The sequence below is a fragment of the Enhydra lutris genome, unplaced genomic scaffold (assembly GCF_002288905.1).
Source record: "Enhydra lutris kenyoni isolate GAN:26980312 unplaced genomic scaffold, ASM228890v2 scaffoldscaffold13, whole genome shotgun sequence".
NCBI classification, from domain to species: domain Eukaryota; kingdom Metazoa; phylum Chordata; class Mammalia; order Carnivora; family Mustelidae; genus Enhydra; species Enhydra lutris.
The window spans coordinates 56677654-56697429 of NW_019154097.1; the positions used below are offsets into that span (position 1 = coordinate 56677654).

The 19776-nt window shown below is 40.1% G+C and overlaps 1 protein-coding gene across 1 annotated transcript; it reads left to right on the forward strand.

Moving 5' to 3' along the window:
• Nucleotides 1-318: 318 nt before the first annotated feature.
• LOC111146425 (ankyrin repeat and sterile alpha motif domain containing 4B) lies at nt 319-19547 on the forward strand. The gene is made up of 3 exons (XM_022501971.1): nt 319-337; nt 10169-10411; nt 17514-19547. The coding sequence occupies exons 2-3, from the start codon at nt 10248-10250 to the stop codon at nt 18586-18588; spliced, it is 1239 nt and encodes a 412-aa protein (XP_022357679.1). The 5' UTR covers nt 319-337; nt 10169-10247; the 3' UTR covers nt 18589-19547.
• Nucleotides 19548-19776: the final 229 nt, after the last annotated feature.

Genomic DNA, 19776 nt, shown 5'->3' on the forward strand with positions numbered 1-19776 from the left:
TCAGCATCTCTCACTGCAATTTGAGAACCTAGATGTCTGCAACCCTTGTTCTATTAATAGGTGATTAATGTTCAAATTCTGTGCAAGTTGCAGGGTCACATTTGCAATTATTGTGTTGTGTTTGTGGTGTAACTTTAGGAGTAATCTCCACTCCCCATTACAGGTTTCTGAAATGCAATTGTAGGTTAGAGTAGTATTTCCCCAACCTCCTTGATCAAAACATCACATGCATCTCTCATTAACAGCACAGATTCCTGGGTCTCACCCAAAAGCTGTGGAATCAGGCTTCAGGGGAGCATCCAGAGCGGATGGATGTATTGTTTAACAAGCACCCCAGGTGAGTCTTAAGATCAAGGAAATTTGGCAAATACCTGGAGGGAGGGAGGCAAGAAAATGAGTGGTTGCTAGCAGTTATTAACTTCTTCATGGGAATTAACCCATTCTGTTATAAGGAATTGGGGAGCCAGAGCAAAAGCCAAGATAAGCAAGTTTCTGGGAGTAGACGTGGTGAAAGGATTTGGATTCTGAGCAGAGGCACAATAGCAACAGTTAATCCTTTCCTCTGAAGCGTATTTTCTGAAAAGTGACACCTGTTCTGCAAATGTGAAGGTATTCTACCATGATGGTTAAGACTATGATGGGAAGGCAATAGAGGATGGAGTGTGGAGGGATGATTCCGAGAGACCTGGTCAGAAGTTGGTCAGAGAGCCAATAGGCAAATGTGTTACTCTACCTTCTGAGGTCCCACCCCCAGGCTCTTTCCCCGCTTCCCCCATGCTGTGCTTTTTCTCTAGAGTGTTAGGTCTTGCTTTAGGAAGGGCAGCTCTGGTCTCAGCCCCAAACTCGGGGTTCTGGGAGATGAAAGGGCAGCACAAAAGCCCTGAGCGGGAGGCATGGAGAGAAGGAGGATCCCTGTGGGCACTCAGAAGGTGGTGAGCCCACCAGAGGCTTATTTCATTAGCACACTTTGCCAATCACTACAAGGTATTTCCTCTCCTCTCCGAATGGGTCTCTCCTGGAGTGTCTTGAGGTGACTTACCGCTTGCTAATCGCCAGCCATTTCTTGAAGGGAACTTTAGGTTGTTATGCATAGGACCAAGAGTGTTGTTGCCCCATCAGGGCAGGTGCCCTCCTTACTTCTGAAAACCAGTTCTTACAAACGACAGTTTAAAATTCTTAAATTCCAAGATTTTTGTCTTATTTTCTACAATATGAACATATTAATAGAATACAGCCTTAATGTTATCATCAGGAGATGGTTAGATGAACCATCATCAAATACTAAGATGGATCTGTGGATTCAGGTGATCTGTGGAGGCTGATATTGAAGATGTCCACAATGAAATCGGAGCTTGGAGGTGTATAATTGTTTTCATATTTTACTTTAAAAAAAGGAAGAAACCGTGTGTGTGTCTATACATTTATGTGTCTGTGCATGGGTATATAAATGTGCATTTGCACTCAAAAGCCAGGAAGGCATTTCCGGAGAGCTAACCGTGTTACCCAGGGAAGAAGACCATGCAGGTCTTTAGGCGGTCCAGCCCAGTCCAGCTATGCTCGCCATTTATAACTGTTGTCGGTTCCGATTGGTTTGTGCTCTCCTTCTACTACTGGTTAGAAATGTATGTACTGTATCATCCGTAGAAATAGGGAGGTGGGAAACTCCTGTTTTCTGACTTTATTTTTTTCTGTATTGATTGAATTGTCTTGTGATAAAATAACAATTAAAATAACTTTAGGGGTTCCTGGTTGTCTCAGTCATTAAGTGTCTGCCTTTCACTCAGGTCACGATTGCAGCATCCTGGGACCTGCCCGGCCTCCGGCTCCCTGCTCGGTGGGAAGTCTGCTTCTCCCTCTCCCACTCCCTCCGCTTGTGTTCCCTCTCTCACTGTGTCTCTCTCTGTCAAATAAATAAAGAAAATCTTTAAAAAAAAAGACCCTAATATTAAAAAAATAAAATAAAATAACTTTAAAGTGATAACAGCAGTAACAGTAAATCTGAGTTGTATTTAAGTGAATAGTGTAAGCTATAGAATCAAAGGGTCCTGGGTTCCAACTTCCTGAAATAAAGGTATAACACCCTAGTGAGTGGATTTGGGTCATGAGGCTTCCAAAGTCCATATCCCTATTGTAAAATGAAGAAATGATGCCTAAGAGGTTTAGTAACTTGCTCAAGATCATATGGAAAATTAGCAGCAGAGCTCCAGTGATAAACTAGGTCTCAATGTCCATTCCCAAGCTCTAATTCATTATGATTTTTCTTTCTCTTTTTCCCTCTGTGTGTGTGCGTGTCTGTGCATGTATGAGGGGGTGTTTTAAAACTCAGTTTCAGTTAGCTTTAGAAGTACAAGATGGCATTAATTAGAATTTAGCAGTATAAGATAAATAAGAAGTCTAGAAACTTCTACCAGCTATGCTAATAGCACTTAAAATAGCTTTCAAATGTCAGATATGAATTTAACTTGGGAAATTAAGTTAGACTATGTCAATGAGAATGTTCGTGAACATCATATGGTAGTTCCTTTAACACTGTAACTCTACATTGTTAATGTCATTTTCCCCTTTGGTTCTTTAGACAGATCCAAGTTGAATAAGCTTCCTGATAATCATGGGCTCAGAAAGAACTAGGACAAAGGCATACGAAGTTTCAATGACCTGTAAATATAAGGATAGGGAAGCTTAGGGAAAAGGATGACAGAGATGGCTCAGAAGCTCTAAATAAAAATCCGTTTATATACACATATTAACATGAATTGCTCCACAGGTAGCTAGGGTAGTGGTTACCACAGAAATAGAGAAAAGGTTTCCTTGGCAATGCAGTTTATCCTTTTAGTTGATAGAATATATGTTAAATACTAAAGTTCTGAAGCTGATGCAGAGATCTGTTGCAAAAGTCACAATCTTCCACTTCTTCCTATACTGCTGTCCCTTATAATATGCTTGAGGTCAGCTTATTCCCTGTGCCCTTCCTTCCCCCCTTGAATCTGGCTGGTTTGACCAACAGAATGTGGTAGAAATGGCAATATGCCAGTTCTGAGCCTCGCTCTTTGGAGGTCTTTTTATTTAGAGCTAGAACCTCTAATTTAACTTAAAATGAGATCATTAGAGTGGGCCATAATGCAGTATGACTGCTGTCCTTAACAGAAGAGGAAATTTGGGCACAGACATACACCAAGGGAAGATAATGTGAAGACACAAGGAGAAGATAGCCATCTATAAGCCAAGGACAGAGGCCCAGAACAGTCCCTCACAGCCCTTAGGAGGAGCCAACCCTGCTGACACTTTGATTTCAGATTTCTAACTTCCAGAACTATAAGAAAAAAATTCTGTTGGCTAAGCCACCAAGTTTGAGGCACTTTATTGTGGTAGCCCTAGAAGACAAATACATATTCTCAGATTGAGATACAACTGTGTGTGACTATAAAATATGTTCTCATTTTACTGTAACATGGTAAGGGATAGGACCAAAAAACCCAAGTCCTAGTTGTTGTTACTTAGGAAAAAATGCAGAGAAAAGAAGTTTTAAGAAAATGCAGTAATTAGGGGCGCCTGAGTGGCTCAGTGGGTTAAACCTTTTACTTCAGCTCAGGTCATGATCTCAGGGCCCCAGGATCGAGCCTCGCATCGGGCTCTCTGCTCGGCAGGGAGCCTGCTTCCCCCTCTCTCTCTGCTTGCCTCTCTGCCTACTTGTGATCTCTCTCTGTCAAATAAATAAATAAAATATAAAAAAAAGAAAATGCAGTAATTATACATCTATGATTGACCTAAAGAATGGGGAGAGAGTTCTTACTTTTCTAGTAGTAGTAGTTCTGCTTCTACTCTACTTCTGCTTCTATTTCCAGTAGGATGACTACTAATTTACGTTCATTGAGTAATGACTATACACCACACACTGTGTGAAGTATTTTACAAAGACTAACTCTATCTAGTTACTTGCAACAGCCCTGTAAATAATATTACTTGCAATAACTCTGTGGAGTTTTCTCTTCATTTTATTGGCAAGAAAATGAAACTCGGAAGTAATCTGTCCAAATGAACGTCAGAATCTAATTTCTGGTTTAGTGTCTGTCAGTCTCTGACTTAAGAATCTGTGTTCTTAACCGTTACTGTGTTAGAACTTTGTTTCAACACAATGCATGGTGTTCACATTTGCCTGGTTTCCAATCCAACTATCAGCTTTGAGAGAACTGAATGGTTTTGATGGTATTTGATGATCTGCTAAAGGGTACTAAAACATACTCCCTTGTGGTAAATTCTGCCATCTTGAAACAAAATGGCAGCGAATATTGGTTTCCCAGTGATCATTGTTCTTGCAATTTTTTTTAAGAACTTAAGCTTTGGGTAAGTATTCATGTCCTATGAGTTTATTAATTGAAGTCCTCAATTCACAGAGCCACTAATTAAGGAGAAAGGGGAAAAGGCAAAAGAAAAAGGAAATTTGTCTAGCTAATAAAGCCAGCTGATTGAAGTGTAGAATTTAAATTCATAGTCCCTGCTTAGACTATCCAGTGTTCACATTTTAAAGAATTTGTTTTTGGAAACCTTTCTAAAACTCTCCACTGTTACAATGTAATGCCATCTGGGATTTAGCATTTATAAAATGTGCAGTTAAGAGATGCCAAGAGATTCCTCATGCAAACCAGATGGTACAATAACAGCTCTGTCTGTTTTTCTGGCAGAGAAATGGGGCTTTGAATGGCTTGAAACTTATGTGAATAAATTAAGCCCAATCAATACTTCAGGGACATTACAATTTTAATAGTCGACTTACCCACCTAAATATTTTCATAAATGTTTTCATTTGGAGAAGAAAAAAACAAAGTGCAGACAATGGTTCCTTTGATTGCCTCATGTTTGTATTTAACAATGTTTCTAAGAAAAATACCACCAATGACCTTCAACGTGGGAAAGAAAGTTTCTCCGTATTTTAAGAGTGGTATACGTGTTTAAATAAGAAGCAAGGTTTTTCAGTCTCTTTTGAATAGGAAAAATCCACATTAGAGAGGTTGAAGAGTTTTATTGCTATGCAGAGGAGAAAAAAAATACATGTGTAAGTGACATTTTCTGGATAATGGACTTGAAAATGTCTTTACCTCAACAGGTAGGTTTCTCACAAACCCAAGTTCAGCACATAAAGTCGTGTATTAATGATGCCTTTTATGACCTTGCTTAATTCCTGTAAGTTTTCTGTGCAACAACAGGGCTTTTGTAATCCTTTTTAATTATTTTCACTTTCTGTTTTTGCTTTTATTTTCATTAGAATTCATAGTAAGATGCTCATTAGATGAAGTAATCTTGTTAAAAGCAAACATTTTGCTTAGGTCTTTTCTTTTTCCTTATTAGGTGAAAATGTGCTTCCCTACCATACAAGTGAATTTCCTCTGTAATTAGGCATGAATAGCTTTGGAGAACAAATACAGGCTGCTTTTGAAAACCGGATCTCTTGAGGTTTAGAGGGTAATCTCATTAATAAAAATATGTGTTTCTGGATTGCATGAGCCATTGAATTTCTTTCCCAATTAGCAATGAATGGTTTTTCAGAACAAAGGAGAAGTTTGGTTTCCACTTTGCTGGCATTGGTTTGCCTTGGTGTAGACTGGAGGTACCAACTACTACTAATCTTTGTTACTTCCATCTCTCTCCCTGGGCAAAGGAACACACAGGACTCTGTTTTATAGATAAGACAGAATCCCAGGTAAATTCTCCATCCAAGGGCTACTTCCTCTCAGCCAGGATTGGATTCCAGGGTAGATGGGACAACTGCTTACAACACTCAGCTGTCATGTAGCTGGGTGGTGGCAGGAGAGGCCAGAAAATGATAAACACAGCAGTAAAAAGTGGACAATGCCTTTGCTTTTTGCATGGAGGGGGAGACCCTTAGTGAGAGACTCTTTCCAAGTGCTTTCCCTGGGCTCCCAATTAACCCTTTTTTCGTGGGTCATTGGCAAAAAAAAGAGTATTGGGGTCTAGGGCCTCTCAAAAGTAAAATAGTTAAATGCTTGAAATGTCAGGTAATAAGTGAGGGTTCAAGAAAACAAAGGAGGAAAGGAAGCCTACTCCCTTTGAACCTAAGTGGCAGCCAGAGGAACATAGAAGTCCATAGCTAGATGTTTCTCTAAAGTTACACTAATATGGCAGAGTATAGGCAGGTGGGGGAAGGGCAGGTTTTTGTTACAAGAGAAGTTGATGAAGGCCTTGCCTTGCTTGGTAATGGAACAATTTGGGAGAGGGTCATGGACATTTAAGTCTGACCCATAAAGTCTCTCCACTAATGTATAGAGCAGATATTTTTCTCTGAGCTTCAAAGAGCCCAACAGCATACTGTTGGAACAGATTCAACTACTTATTTCCACAAGGCCAATTACCATCAAAACATAAAGTTACAAGCCACAGTTGCCCCACAATTACCTAGACCCCTCATGAACAGTTAGGGTCTAAATTATATGCAAAATCTGTCTTATTTTCATTAATCTCTGCCCTCATCATCTCCTACCAATTTTTTCCCTTTGTACTTGGAGAAGTACGGTAGAAAATAAGAAAAAAAGACCAATTACTAAGTTTTAGTTCTCTACTCCCTTAGCCACAATCACATGGCTTCTTCCCATTTATAAAACCATACTTTACAGTTTGTAAGAAATTTTATCTCATTTCACTTTCACTACTATAAGCTTAGATGATGATATGATCATGAGCAATATTCCCTGATTTTAATATTTTTAATATTTTAATATTTTTTCTTCACAAAGAAATGGAGATTCAAGTAGATGCTGTAATTTCTTCTAGATCATATGGACTTCAGGTCTTCTAGGTCTAAGTTCAACCCCCTTTGAAGAAGTTTTTCCAAGCAGATGCCAAAGGGTACCAGGATATTTACTATTAAAAAAACAAACAAACAAACTCAGATGTCTTACTGTTTCACAGGAGAGTTTAGGTCCAAGTCATAAATACTGCTGGAGTTGAGAAACTTCCTTCTCCTCCATTTTCAACACTTCTTCTCATCTGATGTTTACTGAGGCCTGTACTGGTTCTATTAGGGGGACAACTTTTATAAAAATTTTCTGTTTGCTTGAAAAGAACATGTATTTGGGGCGCCTGGGTGGCTCAGTGGGTTAAAGCCTCTGCTTTCGGCTCAGGTCAGATCCCAGGGTCCTGGGATCGGGCCCCGCATAGGGCTCTCTGCTCAGCAGGGATCCTGCTTTCCTTCCTCTCTCTCTGCCTGCCTCTCTGCCTACTTGTGATCTCCGTCTGTCAAATAAATTAAAAAAAAAAAAAAAGAAAAGAACACGTATTTTCTTTTTTTTTTTTTTTTTTAAAGATTTTATTTATTTATTTGTCAGAGAGAGAGAGAGGGAGAGAGAGCAAGCACAGGCAGACAGAATGGCAGGCAGAGGCAGAGGAAGAAGCAGGCTCCCTGATGGGCAAGGAGCCCGATGTGGGACTCGATCCCAGGACGCTGGGATCATGACCTGAGCCGAAGGCAGCTGCTTAACCAACTGAGCCACCCAGGCGTCCTGGAACACATATTTTCTAAAGAGTATAGAGTTCTACATAGGATTGTTAAATCAAGCATTTTAACTGTGTTCAGATCTTTTGTATTTTTACTGATCTTTAGTCTGATATATAATGTCAAGATGGTGTATTAAAATCTACTGTGATTGTGGATTTGTTCTTTCTCTTCTAATTGTATTAATTTTTTTTCTATTTTGGGGCTATGTTATTATGTACATACAAGTTTAGGACTATCATATTTTCTTGATGATTTTTTCCTTTCATCATTACATATTATCTGTCTTTATCCCTAGCAATATTTTTTTTGGCTTAAACTGTATTTTGTCTGATGTAAATATAGCTATATCATTTTTTTGGTCAGTATTTCCTTTTTATTAAGATTTGATTTATTTATTGAGAAAGAGAGAGAGAGTGCACGTGCTTGTGTGTGGCAGGGAAAGGCAGAGGGAGAGAGAGAATTTCAAGCAGACTCCATGCGGGGTGCAGAGTCCACAGCAGGGCTCTATCTCACCATCCTGAAATCATGACCTGAGAGGAAATAAAGAGTTGAATGCTTAACCAACTGAACCACTGAGGTGCCCCTGTCAACATTTTCTTGATGAAACTTTTCCATTTTTTGTTTTCAATTTTTCTGCAATTTTATATTTTAGCTCTATTAGAAATAAGATATGGCTGGGTCTTCTGACTGATGAACTTGATCCATTTACATTTTTTTCTTTTTTTAAGACTTTATTTATTTATTTGACAGAGAGAGATCACAAGCAGGCAGAGAGGCAGGCAGAGATAGAGAGAGAGGAGGAAGCAGGCTCCCTGCCAAGCAGAGAGCCCGATGTGGGACTCAATCCCAGGACCCTGAGATCATGACCTGAGCCGAAGGCAGAGGCTTAACCCACTGAGCCAACCAGGTGCCCCTACATTTATTTTTATTACAGATAGATTTGAACATTTTTTTTGGTTTTACATTATGCTCTTTATTTATATTAATTTTTCTATTGTTTCTTCCTTTCCTTAGGGTGGAAGTTTAAATTATTGATTTGAGATATTTCTCCTTTTCTGAACCAGTCATAAAATTGCTGATTTCTTCCCCAAGCTCTGTTTTACATGCATCCTATAAATTTCGAGATGTTGTGTTCTCATTTTCATTCAGTTTAAAAGAAATCTGGTAAAGAAATTTTGTCAAAAATATATAAAGAAGTCTGGGGCACCTGAGTAGCTGAGTCGGTTAAGTGTCTGCCTTTGGCTCAGGTCATGATCCCAGGGTCCTGTAATGGAGCCTTACATCCAGCTCCCTGCTCAGCGGAGAGCCTGCTTCTCCTTCTCCCTTGGCCTGTCCACCCCACTCCCTTCTGCTGCTTGTATACTCGCTCTTTCTGAAATAAATAAATAAATAATCTTATTTCAGAAATAATCTTTCTGAAATAAATAAATGAATGAATAATCTCTTTCTGAAATAAATCAATAAATAATCTTTAGAGAACTCTTGTAACTCAATAATATGATAATATCCCAATGAGAAAAATGGCCAAAGAATTTAAATATAAGATGAAAGAATGGCTAGTAAGCACAGTGACAATATGCTCAACATCATTAATCAGTAGGAAATGCAAATTAAAACCAGAATGATACCACTTCACACCCACTGAGGATAGCCATAAACAAAAAGACAATAGAGGCTACATGGATATGGAGAAATTTTCACCATCCATTGCTGGTGGGACTGTAAAACAACAGTCTGGTCACTCTTGAAAACAATTTGGCAATTTCTGAAAAAGTCAAATATAAATTGCCGTATAACCCAGCCATTCCACTCTTTGGTATAAACATGACACACAAAATGAGGCATAAAATTATATGTCAAAAAAAATTATATGTCTACACAGACACGCGTTTCAATGCTCATAGCAGCATTACTCATAAAACCAAAGAGGGAACAATCTAAATGTCCATCAGCTACTGGGTGAATAATGAAAATTTGGTATATTGGCATAATAGAATATTACTCAGCAATAAAAAAGAAGTATTGCTACATGCTAAAAAATGAATGAACCTCAAAAAATTATGTGAAGCTTAAAAAAAATCTCTGGACAGAAAGACCATATATTTTACGATTCCATTTATATGAAATGCCTATATAAAGCAAATCTACAGAGACAGAACACAGATTAGTGGTTTCCTGAGGTTGGGCATGGGAATGGGGACTGACTACAGATGAACATGAGGAATATTATAAGAGTGATAGATATGTTCTAAAATTTGATTATAGTGATACTTGCACCACTGTAAATTTGCTAACAATCTTTGAATTAATACACTTTAAATGTGAATTTCATAGTATATAAATTATACCTCAATAAAAGAGTTTTAAAAAATAGACCCTCCCCCGAGAACTAGACTAGTTCTGAATTGTTTGGAAATTATTTTGTACATTCTGTGCCTAGATGACCAATATTACATTCAAGACTTGCTAATGGACATAAATTAAATGTGACTCACAGCACGAAAGATGAACCCAGCAGGCCTCAATACTCGATGTCCTAGCTATGCCAGAAAGGAAAGGTCCAAGGTCAGGGCCATGAACCTTTCTGGCTGCCTTCCATGGGGGGAGGCTGGAATGAGCTTTGTCCTGGGGTGACACGCTACCTTGTCACTGATTAACCAGCTTTGTAGGAAGGCTGCTTCACTGACCATCTGCTCTGCCTAGAGAGTGATATCTGGCCAGGCTTTGGCAAGCAGAAAAAATGTCCACTCGCTACCACCAAGCGGCTAGTGATAGCTACCTGGAACTTCTGAAAGAGGCTACTAAGAGAGATCTGAATCTTTCCGACGAAGATGGCATGACTCCCACACTCCTGGCAGCCTATCATGGGAATCTGGAAGCCCTAGAAATAATCTGCAGCCGAGGGTGAGTTCAACCTAGTAGTTTTGATTGGAGACGGTGCTTCTGGTAGGATTTTGCAGACAACAGCAAGAAACAGGGAAGTCAATGAAAATATTTTGTCCTTTATAGACTGTGTAAATAACTGGCTTTTTAGAGAAAGGGAGAAAACTGCCTGGACGTGCTCCTTTCACACTAACAGCTGGCACCACGGGGATGGCTTGTCCCTTATGAGCCACAAAGAGAATGATTCTGAGCCTTTAGGCTTTGTTATCTGCCTTGGGGATGGGACATATATTTTAATTCTGTGCTTTTAAAAATCTTTTCCCTGAAATGTAAACGGTTGACTCTTTAAAAATGAATCACTGTTCTACTTGACTTGAAGATGTCAAACGTGATTGGAACAAATGGTGTGTTTTTTATTTATTTTTTATTTATTTTTTGTCTGTGGCATTATGATCCCACAGCCTTTTATTAATATTCAGTCCTAACTCAAGCCCGTGATTTTTAGATGAAGTAGTTGGCTTTACAAGCTATTAAAGGGAACCTCAGCCTGTCTGAACTTTACTAGCTATTAGATACATACACATGACCACACACCACCCTCCAAAGTTCTAATGCTGGAATTAGCTAGCTCTTTTCTTCTGCTTGTTACCAGAGGGGCTAGGCAGTGTTGGCAACTGTAACCCAATACATTAAAAAAAGGAAAAAAAAGAAAATGTTAATAAAGGCGCTAAGTGAGTTAATTTCAAATTCGTACATATTGATTTATATATATATCTGCAATGTACCGGCCATTTTATTGGCCACTGGAGATGCTGGGATGAACAAGAGAGACACCATTCCCCTCCTCATGGTGATCAAATTTAAGAGGAAGATAGAAATTAAGTAAGTCATGTTTGATATAGGTTACAAAGGGGGGAAAAGGCAGCACTAAATCAGTAACACAGGCATCTATCCCAATCCAAGGAGTGTGGATAGGCTTTCCAGAGCCTTGGAGTTGGGACTTGAAAGGTGAGAAGAAGCTTCTTTCCAGAAGATGGAAGGAAGAATGTTTCCTGCAAGTGAGAGCGCTGTGCATTCCAGACACTGAAGCTGAGCATGGCTGGGTGTGGATTTCACGGGGAGAGGCCAGGATTTAAGGAGGAAGACCAGCTCACAAGAGCCTTGGAAACTCTGTTGGGGAGTTAATTGAACTTTGTCCCAAAGACACAAAAAGCCATTGTCAGGTTTACTCAGGGTAACTGACGTGGTAGATTTGTGTTTACAGAACTTGTTTGGGCACCTGTATAGCAGGCACAGAAAATGTTCCGGGGCATTTCAGTGGTTGAGATGAGAGACAAACTGGACAAGGGCAGTGGCCATGGGGATGAGGAAACAGGGGTGGATTTGAGTGGCAGTTTGGATGCTGAATCAATTACAGTTGACTGGATGTTGTGGTGGGTGGAGGAAGAGGAAGGTGAGGCCCCATGTTCTGTTGTGTTAAGTTTCCCTGAGGTACACAGGTTGAAAAAAATGTTGTCCAGGTTTTCTTAGGTTCCCATACTGACCATAGTTTAGGAGCTGTGTGAGATCAGTTTGCCAATTAGATTTAAGGGGCTTAAAAAGGGAAACAAATTACAAATTGAATTTAGATGTTAATCAATCATTCATCATTGACAGTGGCTCACGTGGTAACCATTAATATCCAATATCTGGCTTTGTTAAAAATTGTTTCTTTCTTTTCAAAATTTAAAGATGAAAAGAGCAGTAATTACATATGTTATCTTACACTTGGAAGATGGCCCCAATTAACAAAATTCCATTTTGCCTATAAAGTGTACATGGATTTTTTTAGTTTTGTTTCTTTTTCTAATGGAAGCAAGTGATATACCTCCTTGATTTTTTTTTTCAAGATTTTATTTATTTTTTTGACACAGAGAGAGAGAGGGTGTGAGTGGGTACAAGCAGGGGGAGCCCGAGGAGGAGAAGCAGGCTCCCTGCTGAGAAAGGGGGCCTATGCAGAACTCAATCCCAGGGCCCCTGGATCATGACCTGAGCAGAAGTCAGATGTTTAACTAACTGAGCCACCTAAGTGCCTCTTCCTCCCTGATTCTTAGTGGAACACACACTTATTGCAACATTTTGCAGTGTTATTAGAAAATCATATTTAGGGGCGCATGGGTGGCTCAGCTGGTTAAGTGGCTGCCTTCGGGTCATGTCATGATCCCAGGATCCTGGGGTTACCCTGCATCCGGCTCCCTGCTCAGTGGAGAGCCTGCTTCTCCCTTTCCCTGCCACTCTGCCTACTTGGGCTTTCTCTCTCTCTCTGTCTCTGTCAAATAAATAAATAAAATCTTAAAAAAAAAAAGAAAGAAAGACATTTAATAAAATAAAAATCAAACCAATTTTCACAGTCATTAACATTTGGGCATATATTCTTCCAGACTTTTTCCTTTGTGAACATATACACACAAGCACATTTTCCCCCCTTATAAAAGGCAATCATGTTATACAAACTATTCTAAAGCTTGATTCTAATTATTTAAGAATAGACTATGGACCATTTGAACTTTTTTTTTCCATTTGTAACTTTAAAGGAGAAATCTACTCCACTGTTTTTTAACAACTACATGGTTATGGTTTCATCATAATTTATTTAATCAGTTGCTTATTCATGACATTTAAATTTGAATCCAGTCTTTTAACATATAAATAAGTTGAAATGAACATCCTTGCTTATTCATCTTTGTACAAAGGTCTAATATTTCCTTAGAATAAACTCTTAAAGGCAGAATTGTTGATTCAAGAGAGTGCTATGTTTTAAAAGCTTTTGGCACATATTGTGCCAGGAAATTTGAACCACTTTATAATTCCTTCATCAATGTTTATTTGCCAATACTCTTGCCAAAACTGAGTATTACTATTCTTTTTAATCCTTGCTTATCTGATGGGCAGGAAAATGGTAGTACATTGTTTTCATTTACATTTCTTTGATTATTAGTAAGTCCAAATATTCTTTATGTAGAAAAACCTTTTTGAAAGACTGATATTGTTTTCTGAGAACAGCTTCACCAAAAAAAAAAAAAAAAAAAAAAAAAAAAAAAATCAAATCAACTCCAAAAGAAAGAATTGAAAAGGACCAGATGCTCAGAGTAAGTTAATATAAGCAAATTGCCTATTTAGTGACAATACCAATCCAGCTTTAGAAACTGGTGGGAATAGCCTGAGGGGAAACTCCTGAATTATCTTTCCAACAGTTTCATCTATAAATCTGAAATATTGCATTTGAAATTTTCTTAAAATGAGACCCATCTTTGGGGTCATCTCAAGGTTTTCTTCATGTTCTTCCTCCTATTTTGAAAGGTTCATTTAAGTTCTCTTGAGAAAGGAAAATTCCACTACTTTACTTGTCTCAAAGCAAGTAGATTTAACCTAAACTTCTTACTACCCTTAACATCCCCACCATAGGGACGCCTGGGTGGCTCAGTTGGTTAAGCAGCTGCCTTCGGCTCAGGTCATGATCCCAGCGTCCTGGGATCGAGTCCCACATCGGGCTCCTTGCTTGGCGGGGAGCCTGCTTCTCCCTCTGCCTCTGCCTGCCATTCTGTCTGCCCGTGCTCGCTCTCTCTCCCTCTCTCTCTGACAAATAAAAAAAAAAAAAAAAACATCCCCATCATAGCTCACTCCGCTCAGTAATATCTTTTTTAAGTTATCCAATTCAATAATAATTTCAGCAAATTTAACCAGTATGTTTTTGTTTAGGTTTATAGTACCATCTTGGATTTTTTTTTTTTTTAATTTTATTTAGTTATTTGACAGACAGAGATCACAAGTAGGCAGAGAGGCAGGCAGAGAGAGAGAGGAAGGGAAGCAGGCTCCCTGCTGAGCAGAGAGCCCGATGCGGGGCTCGATCCCAAGATCCTGGGATCATGACCCGAGCCGAAGGCAGCAGCTTTAACCCACTGAGCCACCCAGGCGCCCCCCATCTTGGATGTTTTTAACAATCCTTCTTTGATGTCTAGAGTACTTAAGGAGTCTTTTAGATATGGTGCTTGGTTAAAATAAATAAAAAGTAAAACTACAGCTTTGGGGGTGAGGCACTACGTGCCCCCCTAAGGTATACATTTGTGCAAAGGCTGGAAGAGCTTTCCTTTGATCCAAAACAAATCAGGAGTACTGACCAAATCTCTTGGAAGTGACTGCCCAACAGAACTGTCTTATTTAATATTTGCTTTCCTTAGATTAAATTTCATTTTCTTACCTTCCTCTTTGCCTGGATTTCTCTCGCCCCCATCTCCATGCACTCTGGTCACGCTGAAATGTCCTCCTGGTCCCCCAGATATGCCATGTTTAACATCACCCATATGGGCATCTGTTCACGCTGTTCTCTGCTCAGAAGGAAGTTGCCAGCGGCCAGCTTATGGGCTGGATCTAGTCCACAAATGTGTTTTATTTGGACTTCACAGTATTTTTCTTTTAAATTTGAGCCAACATTTCAAAAAAAAAAAAAAAATCCCGCATGAAATTCCTGACTTCGGGCTCCGTTTGGAAAATGGAAGGTCTGGCTATATTGTGTCCGCTGGGATTCAAGGTGGCAGTCAGATGCTTCTGAACTACCGCTCTCCTTTTGCATTGGAGCTTGCACTCAGCTATGACTTTTCAGAAAGAAGAAACATGGCTCCATTCAGCTACCTGCTTGGTTTCTTTGGGTTGAGTCTGAGACTTCTGCTGGGAGATCCGACACAAAGGACAAAAAGACACAAGTGTGGCCCTCCGAGGCCTATTATCTAATTAGGGAGATTGGCACGTAAATGTTGGACAAATTAAGTAAGATTTCAAGTGTTAAAAAGTTGCAGACGCTATTACGGTGCTATTACAGAAATTCATCAGATGGGTGTGAGGAAAAAGTAAATATATGAAATTAGGGATTATGAGTTTAGAGACAAGGGAAATTATAATAAAGTTTATTGGAGATTAACTAGGTACCAAGCATATGTCTAATGCTTTATGTTAACTTTTTCACATAACAACTCCATGAAAATTATCCTCATCCTCATCCAGAGGAGGACACCGAGTCCTATAAAAGTTCAGCTTGAGGCCTTGTAGCTGGGCAGGTAGAAAAACCGAGGTGTGTTAAGGTAAGACTCTATTGTGCTGGAGACCATTCGACTTCTGATCCCAGGTGTGCTGGGATCCCAGGTGTGCTGCCTGTGTCACACCAGGCCAATGAGTTAGGCACTTGGAGCCTTATTTTATCCTTATTCTGATCCCAGGTGTGCCTGATCCCAGGTGTGCTGCCTGTGTCACACCAGACCAATGAGTTAGGCACTTGGAGCCTTATTTTATCCCTCTGATAATTATACTGGTCTTTATCCAAGAAGGAGATGATGACGGTTTTGGCTGGGATGGCACTGAATGTATAGATGCTCATAACTGAAGAGCGGGAGGAGATCAGGGGTTCCCAAGAGGAGTTATATATCTGATCCATTAAATTACTGGACACCGGTTGGGCTGCATTAAGCAGTAGGACTCTTTTCAATCTGCAGTGAGCCTATATATCACCTTGGGATCTTGTTAACTTCAGATCCTGATTTAGGAAGTCTGGGCAGGGGTCCAAGATTCCGCATTTGTAGAAAACTAGCAGCCGCCGGCACTCTTAGTGAAGCAGAGACCAAACTTTGAGTAGCACGGAATAGTGGAAGCGTCCCCAGAGCGTTGAGGTGGCTGTCGCAAGGGCACAGATCTTCTCTCCTCTTTCCACATCCTACTCACCAAGAATGTCAAGAGGCCTTCTCAGGCCCTCTTTCCTGACCTCCCACAGGGCCAGCCTGGGGAAAGTTTAGTGAGGTTCTGATTTGGTGATCTAGTCTAGGGTGGGGGAAGATGACCTTTAGTCCCGGTATTATTAGAGTTCTCAGCAGGGGTTTGGGCTTAAGGCCAGAGCCATAGTAACTATAAATTACTACTTTACTTTCTGTTTGCGTCTGTTTGTAACTCACCATCTCATAGGAGACGTGTGGTTGTAGCCTGGGGCAAGATTCCATTAGGCATTCATTCATCTCACACATGTTTACTGAGCGTTGACCAAGTGACTGTTCCTGTGCTGGCCTGGGGTTTCTGGCCATCTAACAGTGCCTCTAATTCCACCCCAAACTGTTATAGAACTATTCACATAGGGGACACTGTAATTACAGGGAAGTAAGTTGGGGAATCAATGGAAATGTTCTACCCTTTATATGAATACTGGTTATAGTAGATATGGTTACCTACCCAATATTCATTCCCCTCTTTTTGCTGATGGGATCCCAGTTTTGTTCAGTTATTTGTTTTCCTACCCGTGACTCTGGTGAGGTAACACTGTTAGAGTGAAAACCTGCTCTTACCAGCTCATGAGAAATGATTCTAAGTTTTCAGAAGTCTGAGAGTCTGTTAAAGAGTCATTACTAAAAATAAAGTATTTAAACTTAAAATTTAACAAACTGTATTTTTAAATACTCAAAACTTAACACTTCTTAATGATTTGAGTACATTTTACTATTATCTATACTCTTAAGATTTTGCATATCTATTATACCTATATGTATGGTGGGAATAATTTATAAAGGTGTACCTTTATAATTTACAAAGGTGTACTGTACATCTCTTCCCAACTCCATGTCCAGTAATATAACATTAGTAGCTTGGATTTTGCCATGGTGGGTGTATTTACAACCAAAAACTGGCACATGCTATAAATCAGAGATTTGATCTCCCCCCTTTACAGGTTGTTAAACATTTACCAGCACACCACTGGATAATCTTATCCCTAACTGCGGGGGAAGATTTTAAACTACTTAAGTTAAAAATGGTAGCTCTTTTTCTCTTCCTAGAGAAGAGAAATGGCATGTGACCCAATTGTGGACAACAAGACATGAAAGTTGCTTTTTTGGGAGAGTTCTTGGAAAGCTTTCCCTGCTTCTAAAAAGGAGATAAAAGGTAGAGATGAGCTCTTTCTGTTTCTGATCCTATGATGGCTAGATGTGATATAGCTGGACTTTCAGAATGCTGAGGCAGGATTAGCATTTTTATTAGTATTTCTATTTTTTTTGGACCTCACATTCTAAGAAAAAACACTTTTTGTATGTATTTTTCATATTTTCTCTTCTAGAGGGGACCCCAATAGATGCGACATCTGGGGAAATACTCCTCTGCACGTTGCAGCCTCCAATGGTCATACCCACTGTGTTTCATTCCTGGTCAACTTTGGTGCCAACATCTTTGCCCTGGACAACAACTTACAGTCTCCGCTGGATGCTGCTGCCAGCAGAGAACAAAATGAATGTGTTGCTCTCCTGGATAAGGCTGCCACTGCCCAGAATATCATGAACCCCAAGAAAGTTATCAGGCTGAAGGAGCAAGCTCAGAAGAATGCCAGGAGGCAGATCAAGGAATGTGAGAAGCTCCAAGAGAAGCATGACAGTAAGATGGCTCGAAACTACAACAAGGAGGAATCTGGGACTCTTTCCTCCTCCATGTCATCCCTTTCAAAAGCTTCTGCTTCTGGTACATTTGGGTCCCTGTCTAAGGGCATTAAAGACACCTTCAAGATAAAGTTCAAGAAGAACAAAGACACAGCAGAGCAGGTAGGAAAGGAGAGCAGAAGTGAGCAGAGGAATGTGATGGAAGTGTTCAGAGAAGAGGAAGAAGACAGATTCTCAGGGGATTTCCAAGACAAGCTCCAGTTTTCAGAAGAGGAGGGCAGTTGTGTGCAACATGAATCCATTCTCAACCGTCCAGGTCTAGGAAATATTGTTTTTAGAAGGAACAAACTATCAAGTGCCGAAGACATCTCAGACAGCAAGAGGGAGTTAGGGTTTAAAATGAGCAGCGAATTGCTGCAGAGACAAGGAGCAGCAGAGGCTGATGAAGCCGAGGCTGGTAGAGAGGAAGAGGACAACAGCCATGAAGACGATCTGCCTTGGGATGAGGATGAAGTGGAGTGGGAGGAAGATGTGGTTGATGCTACTCCTCTGGAAATATTTTTGCAGTCCCATCATCTGGAAGAATTCCTTCCCATTTTCATGAGAGAGCAGATTGATCTAGAAGCTCTGTTGCTTTGCTCTGATGAGGACCTTCAGAGTATACAAATGCAGCTTGGTCCCAGGAAGAAAGTTCTTAATGTCATAAACAGAAGGAAGCAGGTGCTACAACAGCCTGGGCAACTGGTCGACACCAGCCTCTGATGGAATGTTGGGTCCACAGGGTGAGCCTGCAGCGATGGGGTGATGCTGTGGCTCACTGGAAACACTCAGGCAACACCCCCTCTGCCCAATGCCAGACCACTGGGATTGTTTTCTAGGGTTTCAGAGATACCCTCCTAAAAAAAGAAGCCCAAACTGTACTCTGAGAAATACTCTATACCTGTGTACTCTGACCACTAGTGAGCAACTCAGGGAGACCTGGGAATAAGAAAAGGGTGTTTCTCTTCAATTGTCTTTTTGATATTTTTGTGTATAGAAAGTGTTAAATGGATGACAGAGAAGAGAGAAACTGTCTTTACTTTTCCAACTCTGGGCTTAAAAAGTATAATCTCTCATCATGCAAGTGTGGTGCATACTTTCTAATCCTCATAGCCTGGGGACTTCCGACTCCAGTTCTGTCCTTAGCTCTATGACTTTGTCTGTTGGTGGAGACTTGACTTCCTCCACTGGCCTGAGGATTCACACCCAACTTGAACGTGTCTAACCCATCGACAGTTGTTTGCATGTTTACAAGTAATGGACATGGGTCTGTAATACTCCTTCCTGGGAACAGAGACAGAGTGGCACGTAGGGAGAGTGAAGAATGAAATAGAATACCGGGTACCTTTTATAAAATATGGATTGTATCTCCCCTAAATTCATATATTGAAAACTTAAGCCCCAACATAGCTGTATTTGGAGGTAGGACATTTAAAGAGTTGATTAAGGCTAAATGATGTCATAAGGGTCATAAGGGACACAAATGGATGGTGTCCTTGTAAGAGGAAGAGACACTGGGGATGTACATGCACAGAGAAAAGGTCATGTGAGGACACAGTAAGAAGACAGCCCCCTACAAGCCAAAGAGAGAGGCTTCAGCAAAAACCAAACCTTCCAACACCTTGACCTTGCACTTCCAGCCTTCAGAGATGTAAGAAAATAAATTTCTGTTGTTTAAGCCACCCAGTCTGGGGTATTTTGTTACGGCAGTCTTAGCAGTCTAACACAGTGCTGAAGCAAGAGGATAAGAGTGGAGAGAAAAGAAGGATAGTGAAAAAAAAGTCTGACCTCTTTGATAATTTTCCTAAAGGTAAGTGGCTTCTGAGATTTCAAAAAGGGGGAAAAAAATCTAGGTCATTTGTAGGAGAAGGCTGATGATAAAAGGAAATTTTACATTTTCCTGCTTGTTAT